The sequence below is a fragment of the Anastrepha ludens genome, chromosome X (genome assembly GCF_028408465.1).
Source record: "Anastrepha ludens isolate Willacy chromosome X, idAnaLude1.1, whole genome shotgun sequence".
NCBI classification, from domain to species: domain Eukaryota; kingdom Metazoa; phylum Arthropoda; class Insecta; order Diptera; family Tephritidae; genus Anastrepha; species Anastrepha ludens.
Window position 1 is genome coordinate 2,138,694 of NC_071503.1, and position 23,243 is coordinate 2,161,936.

The window sequence follows — 23,243 nt, forward strand, 5'->3', positions numbered from 1 at the left end:
GAGTGGAAAAAGGTAAAAAGCTATGTTTATAAAGCCTGATTATTTTCACAAGCTATCTATTAACTAGGTATGGACTGACCAAAAACGCTACGTACGCAAGAAGGCTTCACACAACAAAATGCATGAAAGAGGAACAGGAGGCGGACCCAATAGAACACAGACTTTTTCGAGTGCAGAAGAGGCAATATACCAACTGCTAGATATTAAAGAATCTGTTGATCGCATTGAAACTTCCCAATGCTATGGTTTGCCTGCAAAAAAAAGCAACGGTCAATCCTAATACGGAAGACTTGTCAGAAATTGTTGTTTTGGATGAAGAAGTTCCTGGTAGTAGCGCGTGGGTTAGTGAACCTCCTGTTCCTCAGCATGAAAGCGAATATTCACCAAAGAGCAGCAAGCAGCCAAACAGTGCAAGGAAGCCCAAAAAGCAAACAAGTAGAGAATTGGTCATAAAAGAGCTGGAAACACAACAAGAACTATGCACAATCAAAATGAAAAAAAAACTAAATGAAATGGAAAGACATAATTTAGAACTGGAAAAGTTGAGTAAAACAAAAATTGAAAACCAAATTGCAACTAATCGAAGGACGTTAGAATTAAAGGAACTAAAAATAGAAATTTTGCGAAATCGCCAATCCAAAGACCAAAAATAATTTAAGTAAGACTGATTTTTATTATTTTAAATACAGTGGTGAACTAAAATAATGGCACAGCTAATTTTTCATATCTGCCAAAATATTTAATGTAATGAAAGTGTTTGCATCATCTGTAGGAATGCGCTGACCTTCTGCCAGATAGTTACTGTCTCTATTAACAGATGAGTTAGAAAAATGTAGATCACTTTTGTAATGAATGCAAATATTATGCACCTCAGCGCAAACGTTAATTATTTTTACTGTCTTTATAGGAGCATAGTACAACTTTCTAGCGCTTAACAGACACCTCCATCGGTTTTTTAGAACACCATTTGTTCTTTCGATTATATTTCGACAACGTGTGTGTACTTCATTAAATTTGGCCTGAGCTGAACTATTTTCTGGTGTTCTATATGGAGTAAGTAGCCACGGCTCTAGCGGGTACCCAGCGTCTCCTGAAAAGTTTGAAATTATATATGCTCTTCGTTGGTTTTAATCTTTTACCTAGTAACCAAACTCGGTTGTGGGTTTGCAAATATTTTCCCATCATTTCATGGCATAAGCAGCTTAAGTTCCATATAAAGGCATCGTGGCAAGCACCAGGATGTGTCGCATCTATAAAACGAATCTTCAGATTACTATCGCATACCTGAAAAGCCATTTATGTATACATATTTATTTCTTACTTTAACTTTAATTACGAATATAGTACTTACGAACATAACGTTCAAACTGCATTTGCCTTTTCTGTTGTAAAATGGATGAATGTTTTTTGAAGGGAATATTATGTTAATGTGTGTTCCGTCAACACATCATATAACTCCTGGCATTGCGTATTTTGTAAAAAAAATCGTGTGCTATTTGGCGTTGTTCAACTAAAGTGGGCCAACTTATCCATTGTGGACAAAGTAGAAGCTCGAAAATACTCAGCACTTCTGTCAGTACTTCACTGAAAGAAGATTGAGCAAGGCCCACTTCATGGTCCTCCCCAACGCCGTTTTGATGTTCTCCTTCTGCGAAAAATCGCAAACATGCGCTCAATTTTACAATAGGTGGAATTCCGAATTTCTGCTTCAATGGTGGCAAGGAGTTAGTAAGGACATCTAGCAAGTACTTAAATGCCGGCTTGTTTAGCCTGTAATATTGCCGAAACCTAAAAAATAAGAAATTAAGTTAGTATTGCGAATTCCCATTAGCATTTTTGTTATCTCACATTGAATCACTTAGCTCCAAAGGATTGGATTGTCCCTTAATCGCCTCCTGAGCACTTTCACGTTCAAATTTTCCTCACGCTCGCTCAATAATAACCTAAGCGCAATACTACACATATTTCTAGAAAATTTTGAGGTATATTTTTACTTTATTTTAAGGAAATATACGCTTACTTACGAAATTGGCACAACAGAAAGTAAATAATTTGTTCGCAATCAATTCACAATAGAGTATATCAGCTGATTCGAAGTGAAATTTTGTTCGGGCAACATTTCCGATAGGCGAAAAAATTTCGCCCGAACAAAAATATTTTGGGCGAATTTTTTTCCGGGCGAACTTCCCAATAAGGGCGAATATAAATAATAATTTTTTGTTTGCAAAAATCGTACAAAAGTGAAATTATGGGTAAAATACGCACGAACTTATGGACTGGCTTGATACTTTGGATTCACTGTAATTTTTTACTTGGAGAAGTTCACCTAAATTACACTTCATTTTTGTAATCGAAATGAATTCGTTACTGTTGTGAAGTGAAATAAAATTTTTCCTTTTCAAATATATAACAAAAGAAATAATTTTTCTTCATCTTTTAATGACCAAACGAAATGTTACAAAAAAACGAAGCCATCTGCTGGCGAAACGGAGTTCGTTGGACTTGCGAGTTGCTTTATATTAATATATCTTTTATTTATTTTAAACTTCAAAGTTTTATACTATCTAGAAAATGCATACACATGTTATTCCCTGTAATAAAATGTAAATTGAGAAAAACAAAATCGTCTGCCAAAGGAAGAAATAAATGCATATTCAGGACAGTATTTAAAGGCTATAAATAAAAAAACATCAAAATCTTCGGAAAAACTGCAACGAAAAGAACAAAAGCAAATAACACACTATTTCGACACTATCAATAAGCTGTTTGTATTATACATTTGGCTTTTTCAATTTCTCTAGAATGTGTGCTCTCTGCTTTGAAATGATCAAAAGAGTATCCTTTGATATTGTGCAACTATTTTATTATAATTACCACTTGGGTAAAAGTGTAATAATCGAGCGGATTGTTTGCCAATACTTCTGAAACCGAAGAACAGCTTGAAGAAACTGTTATTGCTTATAAACAAAAATTGAGCGGTGTTATTCCATATTCCAAAGAAAAATATTGAAGAGGACTTACGACGTACAACGTCTTCACATCAAATTCTGACTGAAAAACACGAGTTGATTTCTACTAAAAGAGCGGTCGCGAAAGAAAATACTCTACTGCAAGCAACAAAAATGTTACGAGCCTCACCAAAACAATTTCCTCTAGCTCAAATTGGTGATAATGTACGGATACAAGTCCCTGATGTCGACCGTGGTCATACAGATAACCGAAATGTTTTAGCGGTTGTTGCTGGAATAGAAGAATCCGACTTCTATAAACTGGCAAATCAAAGTGGTACCCGCAAGCAGCTTTTCACACGTAATCAGTTCGTAATTTGTAAAGAAAAGTTACTTTCCATAGATGAGATTTCTTGTCAAGAGATGTCGCTGAGATAAGGAGCTGCAGCTAATTCGAGAAGCGGGGAACAAGGCTATAGACGCTGTCAATTCAAAGTGTCATAATAGTTTAAATTGTTGCAATAAATAAGATTTGAATCACCTAAGTAAGTATTTTTTTCTTACTATTATTTTCTTTTCTCATGTGGAATGTACCGTGTATTTTAAATTCTTGGTCATTCCTTTCAGAAAGAAAGGCGAAAAGATACGATATCCTTGTGGCGCTTTATAGCGACTGAACTACGGAGAAGAAAATATAAATCTCCAACATGTTCAACATTCACCATTAGTGCATGGTGAATATCAACATTTAATAATACGCTCACATATAAGTAGATGATCTACTTTTTCGCGCTTAACTCGAAATCCGTAATTAAAAAGCGCGAGATTATTGACATACAGGGTTTGATTGAAAAATAATGAGCCTTCCCGCGCGGAGCGTCTGCCAAGCGATCAACCGAATCGGCTGGTGGGGGAAAATGATAGTTGGACCTTCCCCTTCCACTAGAAACCGGTCCCAGTTTGCTGGCAACAGCGGTGCAGTCAACATCGCTCCGCGCGTGAGAGCTGTTTTAGAAGTGTGTTCGGATTTTGCAGAGGCGAAAGTGCAGCGATCGTTGGAGCAACGTTATTCGATCAAATTTTGCGTAAAGCTAAACCAAATGAGTACCGAAACCATTGGGCTACTCAAGGAGGTTTACGGGGACCAATCTCTGTCTAGTGCCCAGGTAAAACGGTGGCACAAGTCGTTCAAGGAAGGCCGGGAGGCGCATGTCGAAATCCAAGGTCAAAACCATGCTGATCATCTTTTTCGACTATCGAGGCATCGTACACAAGGAGTTTGTACCTCCAGGAAGCACTGTAAACGCAGCATTTTAAAAAGAAGTGCGCCTTCGGCTGAAAAACCGCGTCGCCGGGTTCGGCCTGACCTCGTCAACAATTGGACCCTTCATCACGACAATGCGCCGGCGCACACCGCCTTCTTCTGCACCTCTGCCCTGACCAAGATGGGGGTTCCGGTGCTTCCCCATCCTTTCACCGCGGTTTTGGAAAAGTTGAGTTAACATACCGCAGCCTAGTCAACAGAATTAAATATGACGTTTGCATTAAAATGTAAAATGCCATGATTGGGTCTTATCGGCAAAATAAAATAACAGCAGACTTGTACATTTTTCTTTCATGCTTATCTGCCGGCATTATTTGTCGGCATTTTGCATGCGCAAATGGAACATTTCTGAATAAATTAATTCTGAGTATATGCATGCATGAATGGGAAATTTTAAGTATCTAATTAACTAAATTGTTTTGATATTAAGTGTTTTATTTTTATCTCAAAATATTCACTTAAAAAATTAGCTTTATAAACCATTCATTTACATGAAAGGTTAGTATTCAACAATATGTTGTCCTTTTTAAATTATAATAACATCTACCATCCATATTTATGTGGGCGGAATTTGACCTGCCTCATAGCACAGCTCATATGCATATCTATTTATAAAAAATTCGGGAGTAAATAGACAAACATATTCCTAATATATCAAAAAAACTCATCTAAACGGTATGCGTTACGTATGTGTGTATGTATGCACATATTAATACATATTTTGGGACATTGTATGTACGTAGATGTTTCTATTCTGAGCAAAACAATGCACAATCGTATATACGTTACATTCGATATGTTACGTTATCGATAAACAAACAAGATAAAAAAAAGGTTTTTTGAAGTGGTTCGAAGATTGGAACAAACGTTGGCACGAGTGCGTAATATTTCATGGGGACTACTTTTAAAGGGACAAAATAGATATTAATGAATAAATAAATAATTTTTGAAAAAACACAAAATTCGCGATGGGGATGTTACTGTCGTACTTTTCTTTCAGAGTAAGTCTCTAACTTTCCGGTTTTATCATCCACATGTAGAGGCATAAAGTGAGTGTGTCCGGTTATACGTATATACGATTGTGCATTGTTTTGCTCAGAATAGAAACATCTACGTACATACAATGTCCCAAAATATGTATTAATGTGTGCATACATACACACATATGTAACGCATACCGTTTAGATGAGTTTTTTTGATATATTAGGAATATGTTTGTCTATTTACTCCCGAATTTTTTATAAATAGATATGCATATGAGCTGTGCTATGAGGCAGGTCAAATTCTGCCCACATAAATATGGATGGTAGATGTTATTATAATTTAAAAAGGACAACATATTGTTGAATACTAACCCTTCATGTAAATGAATGGTTTATAAAGTTAATTTTTTAAGTGAATATTTGAAATAAAAATAAAACACTTAACCCTAGAACACACACCCGGGTACAAATGTATCCACTTCAACTTTGAAGTGTTGTAACTTTTGAACCGCTATACCTCTATACCGCTAACTTCGGATCTAGGAAGATTATTTAGTTTTGAGTTCAAATTCAAAGTTTGAACCAGATCGGACTATTGGTTCAGATCGGACAACAGCCTTCCAAACACATTATATACGTAAACACACACCCGGGATACGTTTGTACCCCAATAGTAAAAATCCTCATAATAATCAAAAAAAAATATTTTTTATATAATTTTTTTATTTGAAAAATTAAAAATATTCATTTCACACTGCATCTTATATCTAAGGAAAATCATGGCAAATAGAGCAATTTGTTGATGTGACCGAATGTTCAAGACACATTGGCTTCTTACATTTGGCGCACAGCTTTCTGGTTTTTCTACGACGTTTTTCCTCTTGTGCGTAACATAAATAGCAAGATCCGGACACAGGTTTTTGCGTGCGCGCTGCGGCAGATGTTGATGCTGCTGTTGACACCATTGATTCCAGCGGTCGGTTGAAATATGCTTCAATAGCAATTTTAGTCGAAAAATTTCGCGTCACTTGACGATTTATGGCTCTGGCTTCAATAATGGGCATACACAATGCTTCAGCCAAGCTGCGCAGGATCTGCTTACGCTTGTTGTTTGTTCTCCAAGGCAACATAGGGTTATTCAAATCGTAGACAATGTAGGCTGCAAGAGCTGTAATGTCCAACATGTTGAAGAACATCGCTAGTGGCCATCGTTTCGTTTGTCTTTGTGTTGGATATTCCGCAAACATTTGGTCCATTCGATCAACACCATCTTTGGTACGATTATAATATTCAATTACTTCTGGTTTCCCACTGTCAGCTATTTCAGCATCATTATGCATGGTAGAAAGCAATATTACTGCTTTATTTTTTTTGGGAGCATAAGAGCACATTGTCACATTATTTTTGAAGCCAAATGTCGTTGAACCAATTGTCCTGTTTTTGTTCTGCTTCATTTCTTGAGGAATATATGATTTGTTTTTGCGCAAAGCTCCAACGATCGTGAGTTTCCAGGTGAGAAGCAGTTCTGCAACTGGCAAGGTCGTAAAAAAATTGTCCATTGTAATGTTTCGGCCACTTCCTTGGTATTTGGCAGACAAATCCTTCACCACTCGTTCGCCTTGGTTCGTTTCCCTACCAGTTTCTGCTTGGCCAGTATATATTTGTCCATGCAGTGGATATGCATTTGTGGCATCGCAAATCGACCAAACCTTGACACCATATTTAGCAGGTTTTGACGGTATGTACTGCGTAAACCGTGTGCGTCTACGGTAAGGAAATAATTGTTCATCAATCGTCAAGCATGAGCTGGGCTTGTAATGTGCAGCAAGATTATTGTTCATCATCGTCCACAACTCACTGATCGGTGCTGCTTTATCAGTTAGTAAGCGTGTTGCACGAGTGTTTTTATCGTCAAATCTTAGAAACCGCAATATCGAACAGAAACGGTTGACTCCCATTGTGACGCGATATAAAGGATAGTTTTTGACGCTCCATAAATCTCGAACATGTTCTCCATTGCTATGGTCCGCACCAGTCATAATAAGTATGCCAAAAAATGCATACAGCTCTGTTATTGACCCAGGCGTCCATGACTTAGCAGTTGTGTTTGGATGCGCATTGTTGTAAGCATTATAAGTTTCTTTTGCTAACTTATTTTTGTGGCGCTTAATTATATCAGCCATTTCAACGTTCATGAAACATTTGAATGTTTGCTCTATTGACAACATTTCAGTGCATCTAGCTGGTCCAGAACGTTCTCTTATAATATTTTGTCTGAGTACCTGACGACTTACATTTGGTTCTTTCATCCACTCAGTACCATCACGTGCAACAAATTTTTCGCCACTAGCAGGTAATTCATTATTTTCTTCTACTTCTTCTTCTTCATCGTCTTCTTCATCATCCTCATAGTCCGCATAATCAGGTAATACTTCTGCGGCACTTTGGGAAACTTCAGCATCGTCATCAGCAAATTCAATGTCATTGAATTGAATTTCTTCTTCATCTTCTGAGTCAAAGTCATAGGGAGCGTCATCGTCACAAATTTCATCAAATAAAGATTGTATATATGATTCTCGCTGTTCCTCAGTTAGCCTGCATAATAAAAAAAATTAGTATATGTTTACATTGTTGCTTATTTTACATTTTTTATCTTCTATATGCTGCACTTGATAAATATTCGTTTCTTCTTGAAGTCATTTCGTATCCAGTTATCACTACTGGACTTTATCTTAGAAAATAAAATTAGTGTTTTGAATTTAGGCTCAGGGCCGACTTTTGTTACTATGAACAGAGAGGAAGTTTTGGACATCACCCTGGCTTCCGACATGTTCTCTAATCACATTAAAAGATGGCGAGTTTCAAACGAAAATTCGTTCTCAGACCATCGGTATATTGAATTCGAAATCGACACTAGGTCTCCCCAAGTTAGTCAGTTCAGGAATATACGGAAAACTGACTGGGGAGTTTACAATAAAAAATTAAGAGCTCTACTGCCAAAGAAAGCCCCCAAAAACCCCACTACTTGTGGGGAGTTGGATAAACTGGTTAATCAGGTAACTAAAGCAATGAATAGCTCGTTAGCAGCCAGCTGTCCGGTTGTCCGACCCAGAGGGAAGTCTAAGCCACCCTGATGGTCCAAGCAGCTAACCTCGCTACGAGAATCCCATAGAACACTATTTAATCTGGCCAAGGTCACGAGAAGGTCAGAGGACTGGCAAGCCTATAAGGCTGAATTGAAAAACTACAAAAAAGCAGTTAGAACTGCGCAGCGTGAATCTTGGCAAAATTATTGCAAAGAAATTGAAGAGACTTCAGAAGCGGCCAGATTAAGAAAAATTCTCTCAAAGACGCCATGCAACCTAGGCTACCTACAAGGTCAAGGGAATACATGGACTACGTCAAGCGAGGAATCGTTAGGTCTTCTCCTAGACACACAGTTTCCAGGAAACAAGCCGGTGGAACAAAACCATTCCGCCAATAATGAAAGGCAATCCGACCTAGGAAATCTCTTAGTTACACACTCAAAAATCGAATGGGCTATTAATACTTTTGGTCCTTATAAATCGCCAGGAATGGACGGTATCTACCCCGCTGAACTGCAGCAATCACGGGGCATTGTACTACCGTTTATCAAAATTGTCATTAGAAGTTGTCTTAACATGGGCTACATTCCGCTAGGATGGAGGGAGGCGAAAGTCTCCTTCATACCCAAGGCAGGTAGGTCCTCACACACTAACCCTAAAGACTTCAGACCCATTAGTCTAACGTCTTTTCTTCTCAAGATCCTGGAGAGAATAATAGATGAATACATACGGGGTGTCGTGCCTTTAAATAGGCTCTCTTCGGCGCAACATGCCTATACTAAAGGAAAGTCCACAGAAACCGCCTTACACTCACTCGTCGGGTTGGTGGAAAAAAGCTTATCAGACAAAGAGTTTGCATTGGTTGCTTTCGTAGACATAGAAGGCGCCTTCAACAATATAAATGCAAACGCTATAGTAGATTCATTAGAAGATTTTGGAGTTGAACCACATGTCATAGCCCTGATAGAAGATATACTCATCAAAAGAAAGGTAACGTCTAAATTAGGAAGCACTACTCTAAGCAGACAGGTCTGCAGAGGTACACCGCAAGGTGGAGTCCTCTCCCCTCTTGTTTGGATTTTGGCAGTAAACTCCCTGTTGCTGACCCTGGAAAGAGGGGGTTGCCACGTCACAGCTTACGCAGATGACGTAGCAATCGCCGTTAAAGGCAAATATCCTAACACCCTTGTGGATATTCTGCGCTCTAACATGGCCACGCTTAGAAGCTGGACTGAGAGCAGGGGACTCGATATAAACCCCTCAAAAACTCAAATAATTCTCTTTACAAAGAAACATAGGCTCCCTATAATCTCCCCGCTAATTTTTAAGGGTGTGGAGATTCCTTTGAAAGAGAATGTCAAGTACCTAGGACTCATATTAGACAGGAAACTCACGTGGAAATCTAATATTGAGGAAAGAGTAAAGAAGGCCAACGTTGCATTATACACTTGCAAAAAAGCGGTCGGTATCAAATGGGGACTAACACCCCGTATTACGCACTGGCTTTATACTTCGGTAGTTAGGCCAATCTTAATGTACGGAATACTTGTATGGTGGCCATCTGCTCAAAAGGCGACTTACGCTAAAATCATGAGTAAGGTCCAAAGAACAGCTTTTTTATGCATCTCTGGCGCTTTAAGTGCTACTCCGAACAAAGCGCTGGAAGTGCTAATCAACTTACCTGCCCTAAATCTGGTAGGAAAACACGTGGCCGCCGCCTCGGCGCTCAGACTAAAAAGTATGGCGCTGTGGAAAGACCGGTGCTTTGGCCACGCTTCCATTTTGCACTCTCTGAATAGTCATAAACAAGAAATAGACTACTCTATCCGTAGACTCACCTTTGAAAGGCTCTTCAAAACGAGTATACCGTCAAGAAGGGAGTGGCTTACAACAAGGCCATGGAGAAGGGGGGAATTAAACTTTTATACAAATGGTTCCAAGCTAGATGATAAGGTTGGCTACGGAGTTTTCTCGAAGGAATTAGGACTGGAACTATCCGTTCGACTACCAGACTACTGCAGCGTCTATCAGGCAGAGGTACTAGCTATAAAAGAAGTGGCTACATACCTAAATACGCACGCCGTAACAAAAACGATTATAAATATATTCTCGGATAGCCAGACGGCCATCAAATCAATGAATGCGGCTTTACTAAGATCGAAGGTTGCACAGGAATGCCGGGCAGCTCTAAATGATATTAGTGACGTATTGAAGGTCAGCCTTATTTGGGTTCCGGGACATAGAGATATTGAGGGAATCTGTAAAGCAGATGAGCTAGCCAGAAAGGGTACCCCTCTCCAACTGCTGAGTGATAAAAGTACCATTGGAAGACCCATGGCCACGAGTAAACTAATAATAAAAAATCACTTTATCCAAGAGGCCAATAGGCCATGGAGAAATGAAGATACGTGTCTAACAGCTAGGCTACTATGGCGGCAAATAAACAAGAAAAGAACAAAGGAATTGCTTAGTCTCTCAAGAGACAATATCTCGAAGGTTGTGGCTTGTTTAACCGGTCACTGGCTATTTGGCAGGCATTCCTCGAGACTAGGAGTTTTCACCCATGAATATTGCAGAAGTTGCAGAGATGAGGAAGAGGAAGAAACAGTTGAGCACTTCCTTTGCAATTGCCCAGCCCTAGCTAAAATCAGAGCAGGTTGTCTAGGTAAATACTTTTTTAATTCTCTTACAGAACTGTCTGGCGTGGGGTTGGCATCAATATTACGCTTCATAAGAGCCACGAAATGGTTCCACGAAGGAAGATAAATGAGGTTCCCGTGTAGCACAGTGGTATCACAACGGACCTGTAAGGTCTAAGTGAGTTGGTCGTGCAGACCGACTACCACCATAACCTAACCTAACCTATCCAGTTATTTATAGTTTCAGTTATATTTATTTTCACTTATATTTTCACTTCTTACACTTTTGAGCACCAAAACAATAATGAAAATATCAACAGGCAGCATTTATAACAACACCTCGTGTGAAAACAACCCTTGCAGCTGCATATAAAATACAAAAACCAGTTATACCAGTGTATTTGCTACCTACGTACCCATACCTTGCGCGACCTTTTTGCACATATCTTTTGAACCAGGTAGAATATTTCAATGAAATAAAAACCAAAATGTGTATTCGTTGTTACCCTACAAGTATATTATTATAAATTATATTATTTTGTTTTGCATTTATCAGGACAACAACAAAAACAAAAATCCACTGTTGCATGTCCTGACTTTATTTGCCCATATCGCTGGAACCAGTAGGAATATTCGAATGAAACAAAAGACAAAATACTTGTTATATATTAAAATATACATTTCAAAAAAAACATAGAAATCGGTTGAATAAGCATTAAAAAAACCGCAAAATAATGTCCCGGGTACAAACGTATCCCGGGTGTGTGTTAACGTGGTATTTTCTGGGTGTGTGTTCTAGGGTTAATATCAAAACAATTTAGTTAATTAGATACTTAAAATTTCACATTCATGCATGCATATACTCAGAATTAATTTATTCAGAAATATTCCATTTGCGCATGCAAAATGCCGACAAATAATGCCGGCAGATAAGCATGAAAGAAAAATGTACAAGTCTGCTGTTATTTTATTTTGCCGATAAGACCCAATCATGGCATTTTACATTTTAATGCAAACGTCATATTTAATTCTGTTGACTAGGCTGCGGTATGTTAACTCAACTTTTCCAAAACCGCGGTGAAAGGATGGGGAAGCACCGGAACCCCCATCTTGGTCAGGGCAGAGGTGCAGAAGAAGGCGGTGTGCGCCGGCGCATTGTCGTGATGAAGGGTCCAATTGTTGACGAGGTCAGGCCGAACCCGGCGACGCGGTTTTTCAGCCGAAGGCGCACTTCTTTTTAAAATGCTGCGTTTACAGTGCTTCCTGGAGGTACAAACTCCTTGTGTACGATGCCTCGATAGTCGAAAAAGATGATCAGCATGGTTTTGACCTTGGATTTCGACATGCGCCTCCCGGCCTTCCTTGAACGACTTGTGCCACCGTTTTACCTGGGCACTAGACAGAGATTGGTCCCCGTAAACCTCCTTGAGTAGCCCAATGGTTTCGGTACTCATTTGGTTTAGCTTTACGCAAAATTTGATCGAATAACGTTGCTCCAATGATCGCTGCACTTTCGCCACTGCAAAATCCGAACACACTTCTAAAACAGCTCTCACGCGCGGAGCGATGTTGACTGCACCGCTGTTGCCAGCAAACTGGGACCGGTTTCTAGTGGAAGGGGAAGGTCCAACTATCATTTTCCCCCACCAGCCGATTCGGTTGATCGCTTGGCAGACGCTCCGCGCGGGAAGGCTCATTATTTTTCAATCAAACCCTGTATGTCAATAATCTCGCGCTTTTTAATTACGGATTTCGAGTTAAGCGCGAAAAAGTAGATCATCTACTTATATGTGAGCGTATTATTAAATGTTGATATTCACCATGCACTAATGGTGAATGTTGAACATGTTGGAGATTTATATTTTCTTCTCCGTAGTTCAGTCGCTATAAAGCGCCACAAGGATATCGTATCTTTTCGCCTTTCTTTCTGAAAGGAATGACCAAGAATTTAAAATACACGGTACATTCCACATGAGAAAAGAAAATAATAGTAAGAAAAAAATACTTACTTAGGTGATTCAAATCTTATTTATTGCAACAATTTAAACTATTATGACACTTTGAATTGACAGCGTCTATAGCCTTGTTCCCCGCTTCTCGAATTAGCTGCAGCTCCTTATCTCAGCGACATCTCTTGACAAGAAATCTCATCTATGGAAAGTAACTTTTCTTTACAAATTACGAACTGATTACGTGTGAAAAGCTGCTTGCGGGTACCACTTTGATTTGCCAGTTTATAGAAGTCGGATTCTTCTATTCCAGCAACAACCGCTAAAACATTTCGGTTATCTGTACGACCACGGTCGACATCAGGAACTTGTATCCGTACATTATCACCAATTTAAGCTAGAGGAAATTGTTTTGGTGAGGCTCGTAACATTTTTGTTGCTTGCAGTAGAGTATTTTCTTTCGCGACCGCTCTTTTAGTAGAAATCAACTCGTGTTTTTCAGTCAGAATTTGAAGACGTTGTACGTTGTAGGTGCTCTTCAATATTTTTCTTTGGAATATGGAATAACACCGCTCAATTGTTGTTTATAAGCAATAACAGTTTGTTCAAGCTGTTCTTCGGTTTCAGAAGTATTGGCAAATTCTTCAAGTTGTTCTTCAGTTTCAATATTTGCGATTTGTTCGCCAGGCAAAAAAGACGATGCTATGCCTGTTTTTGCCTTAACCCCAAACATGGCTTCATAAGGACTTTGGCGTTTTCCTTCGTGGTATGTAGTGTTCTTGGCAAATTGAACAAAGGATATATCATCTGACCATTTATTTGTATCGTTGTCGTTCATCCATGCAGTTACCATATTCTGTATATCCTGATTGGTCCTTTCAACTGAGCCTTGTGTTTAACTGTGACGAGGCTTTCTATGAACTCATTATCTTCCTTTATCTAATTGCAATATAGCTGTGTGCACCAAATTATAAAAATATTGACAGAACTTGATGCGCTACTTCCTCGGCTCTTTTAGTTGTCGCCATCTCTGTTTGACTGCAGATCTATCAGATCAACTTGACATCTTGAGTTTAATTCACAACTAACCATTGGCTTCACAACAATACCTTTCTTATGTGCACTGTGTTTCATTTGACACTGTTTGCATAAATTTAAATACAACATTACAACTTCATTTGTAATATTTTTGTATTTAACTTGCAACTCTTTAAGCATACGTGTTCTTCCTCCCGTGGTCTATTCTGGTGTGAGTTTCATATAGTATACTGCAAAATTCTTCATTGGTAACATAATGCTGTATGTTCGTTTCCCCTGGTTTTGAAGGTACATTAAACTTCTCTTCATCATTAATTTTTAAAAGATTTTTAAAACGTTTTAATCGTCTGTAATGCAAAGGTGTCTTGCATTTAATTTTAGCAGAAACCACTTCAGAAACTATTTAAGAATACTTTTCTTGAGAAAAGTTTACCCACAATTAATGCATTTAACTTTTAAAGAAAAAGATCACGATTTACTGCGGTATCCATTTAGTTTAAATTAAGGTATCGGAAAAAAAGTTAAGAAAACGTTGCTCGCGTTATCAAACCTTGCATACGACTGACACAGCTGATTGACCCCGAGCAGAACAAATGATTTGGCGGGAGAGAGCAAGTCACATGTTTTTTGACTCTTTTGTTTCGGACTTCCAACAGAGCATATCTGTGATTGTCGACACACACCGGAGAGTGTCCGAATGTTCAACAATGTAATGAAATATTCCATCTTTCACCGACGTATTTGGTATCTGTTGACATTCACCGGTGAAAGTCGACATTCTTCTATTTCGGACATTCACGGTAACATGTACACATTCATCCTTGCCTGGTTGTGGTTTGTCAAAAGCAGCTTTCTCATTGTATGTTATCTATTCGCCAGATGGCATCGTTTTTATTAACACTAGAACTACGAACCGGTCAAAATGACCGGTTGGAACATTTATTTCCCATTTCCTCTTAAATATTCCAATTACATTTTTTTCGATAATGTCATGATTTTTATTAAATTTGTGTATAGAATAATATTATAGATTATTTTGTTCTTACGCTTCCAATTTTCAGAGTTAACTATGTGTTATACCTAAATATACGAACCGGTCATTTTGATCGGTCATAAAAATATCATGAATTCTTTTTGTATATTCTTGAAATATTCTTTTTGAATATGGAAAATTTCCGGAATTCAAAGATTTTGCGTTTTCCATATATTATGCGAAAATTTGTATAACTGTAATATGGTATATACAGTTATACTAAATCCGTAATATGAATACAATTTCTACAGTCAGTCTGTAACCCCTATACTGATAAGTTATCATAAATCGTAGCATATAAACATTTCAATTTAGTATTCTTACTTACCGTGTATAGTTGCAAATGACAATAAATTGAATATTTTTTATATTTCTTTATAATCTCACATTATTCTTGCATACATTGTAAGTGGTTTCTGATTGAATATTTTTTTCATTATTAGAAAGGGAAATAAAATTATAGTTTTCAGTTAGAAGTTATTACCCTGAAAGTGGCGTCACATTCGAAAAAAACAAAATTTCTTGAAGATATAACAAATATATGCGAAGATATATCCGAAGTTGTCTGCAAATCAACAAATATTTCAGTGGCCCAGTTTAATAAAGAGAAAGTCTATGTATCCAGAGATAGTGAAGAGGAGAACATACTCAAGGTATGTAAAAGAAAAAGTGTAAGATTTCCGTCCTATTCCGATGAGAGTGAAGATCAGCAAACTGAAATTGCTAATGGAACTATTTGGAATGAAATCAAAGCTGGATCCTATCCAGGGAGAAAACCAAAACATACCATTTTCAAACAAAAAGTAGGACCTACAGGATATGCAAAAAAAACATTGTAATGAATGTTGTGAGTAGTGCTTTCTCATTACTAATTAATCGTGATATTATACATCATATCATAACATGCACAAAACAAGAAGGTTTACGAGTTACTGGTGAAGAATTGGATTTACCAGAAGAAAAATTCAACGCTTTTCTGGCCATTTTATTTGCGCGTGGCGCTTATGAAGCCAAGAACTTAAAATTATCTTATTTATGTTTTTTATGTTATGTAATTACAATAAATTAATAAAATATGTTTCTTTTGCTTGAAAATTTAATTATCTTATGAATTTTTAGTTTTATTTCTAAATTTCTACTGTGTTGTGTAGTTAAACAAAAAAACCGGTCAAAATGACCGATTAGTTGAAATAGGTATATGGTAAATCTTCGTAGTTCTAGTGTTAAGCAAGTTCTTTAAATCTCTAATCCAGAATACTACTTTCTTTATAACAATTTTGGATTGATAATGTGACCGATGTTCTGAGTACATAAACAAAATTCTGTGCATATACATACTTAAGGACCAGTTCTAAAATGAAGATTGATTTTCTTGCATATCGGTTTCCAAAAAAGGTACGTATATAGGCATACCTTCAGAATTCGCTTAACAAAATTCTCTTGCAATATATGTATCAACTTCTTCAAACCACCAAACCCCCAAAACCTGCGCTGCGTATGATTCTATTGAACGACAAACTGCAAGAAAAAGTTGTCATTTAGCTTCAATTGAAATTTCTTTCTTTTTTAAAAGACAAGTCCACGAAACATTAATACCATTTTTGATGCAGCTGTTCTGTTTTCGGCATGTTATCTAAAAGTCATCTGAGGTGTTATTTCCACTCCTAAGTAAGTATATCGAGACACAGTCTGTATTTCTTCCTTATTATAATACCATTTCTCCTCTTTACCCACCTTTTCTGAACACCATTATTTGTGACTTTGAGCGGTTTACTTCAAGGTCCGCTAACAAAATTATATCATCTGCATACATTAAAAGTCCAATATTTTTCCCTTCTATGTTTAAACCTCCTTTCATGTAAGTCGGTTATGTAAAAAGCAAATAGTATTGGCGACAATAAGCATCCCTGTTTGACGCCTGAGTTTGTTTTGAATGTATTTGAAATTTCTGAGCCATTCCATGCAACTGTCTTTGTATCGCTGTATATATTCTCCATAAATTGATTATATTCTCGACTGTGGAGGAATTCTTTCGGAAACCGGCTTGGTACTTGTTTAAAATACTGCCTCTTTCAGTCCAAGAGGTTATTCATTCATTAATCATGTCCATCATAACGTAAGCAATGCAGTTAATAAATGAAATTCTGTAGCTTCCTACTAGAGCAGGATCACTCTTTTGAAGATAGGAAAATCTACGCTGGTTCTAAAAGCCGCGTCTACTTCGCATAGCCGTAATGAATGCATAGCCGTAATGAAAGTATCGGGGACATTTTTAAGAACTCGTAAGGAATTCTATGAATCTCTGAAGCTTTGTTTAATTTAACTTAGTTTAGCACAGATCTAACTTCGTCTGCCTCAAGCAGATCGTCAGCGTGGAAGTTATGTGCATAAAAATGTCCTTGTCATTAGCAGTAGGGCTCCGCAGATTTTTAAAATAAACCTTAAATTTACGCGTTGATATGGCGGAACTTATTTCCAAAGCTTCACCCTTTATCTTCTTTAGTTCTGTATGTGAGTTTAATTACTAATTTTGCTACAATTTTTAGAACACGTCTTTGGCTGCGATGTTTTTTTGCTTCACTGAATTACTCTATGATTTATTTTACAAGATTCGTAAATGCTTGGCACCCGGTTCAAATCCTAAGAACGGCATCTCCGTACATTCATTTTTTATTTTAATTTTATTTTTTTGATAATTATTTCATTAAATCTCTACATAAAAAGTACAAACGTTACTTTAAGTTATATTATTAAATTATTTATCAATATATATATATATGTATTTATTTAGATCACATATGTGTAAATACATAATATTTACGTACATATATTTTGCTAACTATAGAATTGTTCCGAATTTGGCAAATGGTGATATTTTTGCTGGGACGAGTGCGTGCCGGTGCATATATGTACATATGTATGTATGCCGACTTATATGAACTTACATGTGTATGGATTAGGGACAGGGAAATAATGTTGCAGTGAATAGTTATGCCCGTTTATTTTTCTACGTTCCAATAAGAATGATGATATAAGGACAAAAATGCGAAATGGTGAAGATTATGAAATTTGAACCAGAAGAACTTGGAATTAAGAGACTAATAACACAGGCCGACAAAATTTAACCAACATTCAGACCCAGAAACCAGACTATATACTTCCGAAGGTTTATGATGCGCTGAATCCAAATCTGGCCTCAGAATTGCTCTATTAGTTTGAGTTTTCGAGATATCCTAACCTAAAAGTGCAAAAAACCCCATTTTTGCCCATATTTGAGGTTATGTAGCCTTGCAGATGTTTTCTTTCACCAAAATTAAAGGATGGCATCTTTAAATACAATCCTTCTTTTTTCAAATGGCGTTTTGTTTGCTCAAATATCATTTTTTTTCGCAGAGATATCGCATTTTGAAATTTTCATGTTTCGAAATTTTCCTACACCTGAAAATCGATTAAGATAACATAGACATGATATAGTCGCTTACTAATTTTCTTGGGTTTGAGGGCCTGAAATATATGGATTAATAGTATGTAAATTTGGAGTTTGTGGGAAAGCCTGCTTGCGGTTATGTGGGTTAGCCTGCTCGCGGTATGATAGGGGTGGTTTCTAGGGGTTAGGGCTGTGTGTGACTCGGTACCCAAAGGTTAGATAGTGTAGGGATGTGGTGAGTCAGCACACTTATGGTGTGAGACAAAATTTTAAGAAAAATAAGACTCAATTCAAGAAAATTAGTAATCGAATATATCATGTCTATGTTATCTTAATCGATTTTCAGGTGTAGGAAAATTTCGAAACATGAAAATTTCAAAATGCGATATCTCTGCGAAAAAAAATGATATTTGAGCAAACAAAACGCCATTTGAAAAAAGAAGGATTGTATTTAAAGATGCCATCCTTTAATTTTGGTGAAAGAAAACATCTGCAAGGCTACATAACCTCAAATATGGGCAAAAATGGGGTTTTTTGCACTTTTAGGTTAGGATATCTCGAAAACTCAAACTAATAAATTAATTTTAGTTATCAATCCGAATTTTGCATGGACAGAGAAGCAGATATTAGTTTAAATTATTTCGGATACTTTTCCTTGTAGACTAGTGTAATTGATAAATGTGTACGACGCGCCGGACGCACAGTAAAATGTATACATATGTAAACTTAGATACACTACTTAAAAAAACAGCAATCTAGTTTTAAAGTAATTTTCTAACTAAAGATATATCTTAATTAATTATTAATCTTCTATAAGAGAACAAAAACGAATGTATTTTAAATTTTCAATAGTACGAAATTTCGAAGACATAAACTTGTTTAAAGCTAACGGTGGCTTTTGTTTACATCATTAGTGTATGCTTCTACTCCCACTTGACACACAGCAGATCAAGGAATCACCTTTCGCTATAACTGTCGCAATTCTCTTGCTCATGTAACCTTAAAAAGGCCATAAATTTAGTTTGCTAACTTACTTTTATTCAATTCAAAGTAAAAAGAGGGTGGAAATAATATAAAATTAAAAATCAATTTACTTTTGCTCGATATGACCACCTTTTGCCTTGAGTATGGCCTTGAAACGGTCCAGCAACGAATCGCAAGCTGCCCGAATGTCAATGTGCAGGTATTGTGGCCCATTCGCGAACAATGGCGTTCTTTTAGCGTTTCGAGACTGGGGAATCTTTTAGTTTGGACCTTGCTCTCCAAAATGGCCCAAAGAGATTAATCCATCGGATTCCCGCCTGGTGAATCAGAGAGTCATTGTGTGGGCATTATCAAGTTCGGAACGTTCTTGTTAAGCCATTCTTGGTTCACTCGAGCTTTGTGAGACGGCACCGAGTCCAGTTGAAACGTCCATGGTCTGCCACTGAAATGTTTGACTGCCCACGGCTTCAAAGCAGCCTGTAGAATACTTTACATTTACCTTAACGCCAGGCTCGATGAAAACCATTGGAGGGCGCCCATCTGCGGTTACAGCGGCCCAAACCATTAGTTGTGGCGGGTGCTGTTTCCTGGTGGCCAATCGATGGCTCAAATTCTCGTATGAACGGTCGGTCAAATAAACCATATCGTTTTGGGAGTTTACGAATTGCTCAATTCAAAAAATTTTCTCTTCAGGAAACACAATGCTCTTAACAGGGAAATTGACCGCTTTCGGGCAAGCGAAGCAACTCCTTGGCTCTCTCAGGTCTGACTTGTTGCTGCTTTGGTGTGAGATTATACGTCTTTTGGATCTTGTAAGGTTTGACTTTGAGATCATTTTTCAGTATGCCGCGGATGCTACGATCAGATATTTTCAGTTCTTTCGCCATTTGATTGGCACTTCATCGGGGATTTCGCTCAAGTCGCTTCTTCACTTTTTGAACCGCCGTTAACTCTATAACCACAACTCCTTTCACATGGATTGAGCAAGAAACTTTCTCTTCCAAAGAGAACACGTAATTTTCCAGATAAGAATACAGCAAGAAAGTCCACATAAGTCCAAAAACATAGAACATTTATTATTATTTATAATTGGCGCGTACACCCTTTTTGGTTGTTTGGTCGTGCTCCTTCTCGTATTTGTGGTGTGCGCCTCGATGTTGTTCCACAAATGGAGGGACCTACAATTTCAAGCCGACTCCGAACGGCAAATATTTTTGTGAGGAGCTTTTTCCTGGCAGAAATACACTCGGAGGTTTGCCATTGCCTGCCAAGGGGCGACCGCTATTAGAAAAATGTTCTTCTTCATTTTGGTGTTTTCACCGAGATTTGAACCGACGTTCTCTCTGTGAATTCCGAATGGTAGTCACGCAGCAACGCATTCGGCTACGGCGGCCGCCGTTGAACATTAGGACACCAAAAAACACTTACAACGTACTGATTAAGTAAACAAACAAATAATAACAATAATAATAATAATAACACTAATGAGCACCAAAAATCTAAAACTTAAAACTAAATCTTAAATATTTAAATGATGCGCTAAATAAACTTCCGAATTACGTTTTTGAACTGAAAGTCCTGCAAAACAATGAAAATTCAACCCGAAGAGTCATACCCCTGCACACAAATATCTAAATTATTGAAAGAAAAAATTAGCAGTATTATACATATAAGCCCAAAGAACAACGGTGATTTAAAGTGATATTGAGGAACTTGCAGAACTCCACAGATAAAGAGGAAATTGTAAAGGAACTAGGTGAACTTGGACTTGAGGTTACAAATATTCATAATACCTTACACGCTACTACCAAAGCACCTTACCACTGTTTATACTTGAATTAAAAACCAAACACTATTACAAATCTGCTACATTATAAAATTAAATTAGAGCCTCCACATCAAAAACGCACTTTGCCTCAATGCAAAAACTGCCAAAAATACGGTCACACAAAATTTTTTGTTTTAAAACACCTGTGCGTGTCAAATGTGTTGGAAGTCATAAAGCCATAGAATGTCCAGTAGAGGACATTAACGAAATAATATATGCTCTATGTGGTAAAAACCACACAGTCAATTATAAGGGCTGTATGATTTATAAACCACTAGCTGTACCCGGCGCGTGTTGCTACGCCAACAACTAAAATAAATTTAAGAAAAATAACTTTAAAGAAAAATCGGTACACAAATATTCAACTCATTTGAAACGACTTTATTGATTTTTTTTATTTCGAAAAAATTGTGACATTACAAAGTTTAGTTTCAATTCGATGTTTATTGAAGTGCTGTGGGATACACAATATTTCTTGTTTTCCATTTGGTGCGTAGATGAATAAATCAGAAGGTTTTCCTACACATGAGCAAGCCACATAGAGCTGCCCATGTGAGAAGCATGGATTCTCCAAACATAGTCCCAACACTTGTAACGATTGTCCTTGTGCTTTGTTAATAGTCATTGCGAAAGCGAGTCGCACCGGGAGCTGTAAACGTTTGAATTCGAATGGCATATCTGTCGGGATCATTGGGATACGTGGCAACAGTACGTCTTCACCTTTGAACTTTCCAGTAAAAATTGTGGCCTCGGTAACATTCTTCATTATTTTCTTGACTGAGAGTCTGACTGCTATTGAATTGTTTGGGAAAACTTTTTGCACCAATTCGTCGATGCTTTCTGTGATCTTAAAGAAGTTTGCTGGCTGGGTGATATATTGTGTAGATTCATCAATTTCCATTCGCGCATTTCCAATATCGGGGCCGCCGTAGGTTGGTACGAGTCTCAGTGAAACATCAAAATTAAGAAAAACATTTTTCTGATAGCGGTCGTCCTCTCAGCAGACAATGGCAAACCTTCGAGTGTATTTCTGTCATGAAAAAGCTCCTCATAAAAATATCTGCCGATCGGAGTCGGCTTGAAACTGTAGGTCGCTTCAGGCCAAACACCCAAAAAAGGGTGTACGGGCCAATTATATATATTTATCTTATATATAAGGTTGTCAAAAAAGTCTTGCGGTATTTTTATTGAATTTCCAATTGTTCATAAAATTGGTTATAATAATGCGATTTAAGTCAAATATGCGCCGTTTTGTTCGATGACGAGTTCCCAACGAGATGCCAACTTCATAATGCCCCTCTTATAGAAGCTCGCTTCCCTATTGTCAAAAAACTCGGGGAGCCAATTTTCACAGGACTCTCTTGTGTACAACTTCCGACTACCAAGCTCGTTCGCCATGGACAGAAATAGGAGGTTATCACTTGGTGCGAGATCCGGACTATACGGTGGATGCAAAAGAACCTCCCATCCGAGCTCCCTGAGCTTCTGGCGCGTCACCAAAGATGTGTGTGGCCTGGCGTTGTCCTGATGGAAGACAATTCGGCCTCTGTTGATCAAAGATGGCCTCTTCTGCATGAGTGCTGCATTGAAGCGGTCCTGTTGTTGGCAGTACAGGTCCGAATTGAGCGTTTGGCCATAGGGGAGCAGCTCATAGTGGATGATTCCCTGCCAATCCAACTAAACACACACAAGAACCTTCCTGGCCGTCAATCTAGGCTTGGCCACCGTCTGGGCAGCTTCACCGCTTTTCGACCACGACCGTTTGCGCTTCACGTTGTCGTAAGTGACCCACTTTACATCGCCAGTCACCATCCGCTTCAAAAACGGGTCGATTTTGTTGCGATTCAGAAGCGATTCGCATGCATCCATACGGGCAAAAATGTTTTTTTGCGTCAAGTCGTGTGGCACCCATACATCGAGCTTCTTTTTGAATCCAAGTTTCTTCAAATGGTTTATAACGGTTTGATGACTCATGCCCAGCTCTTGGCCGATGCTACGGCTGCT

The 23,243-nt window shown here is 37.8% G+C and overlaps 1 protein-coding gene across 1 annotated transcript in view; it reads left to right on the plus strand.

Moving 5' to 3' along the window:
• The first annotated feature begins 242 nt into the window (after positions 1-242).
• Positions 243-23,243, plus strand: part of LOC128869397 (cyclin-dependent kinase 11A-like) — a 45,746-nt gene continuing 22,745 nt past the window's right edge. Inside the window, exon 1 of the mRNA XM_054111946.1 lies at positions 243-546. Within this exon, the coding sequence (XP_053967921.1) occupies positions 243-546 (304 nt within the window). The remainder of the gene's footprint in view (positions 547-23,243) is intronic.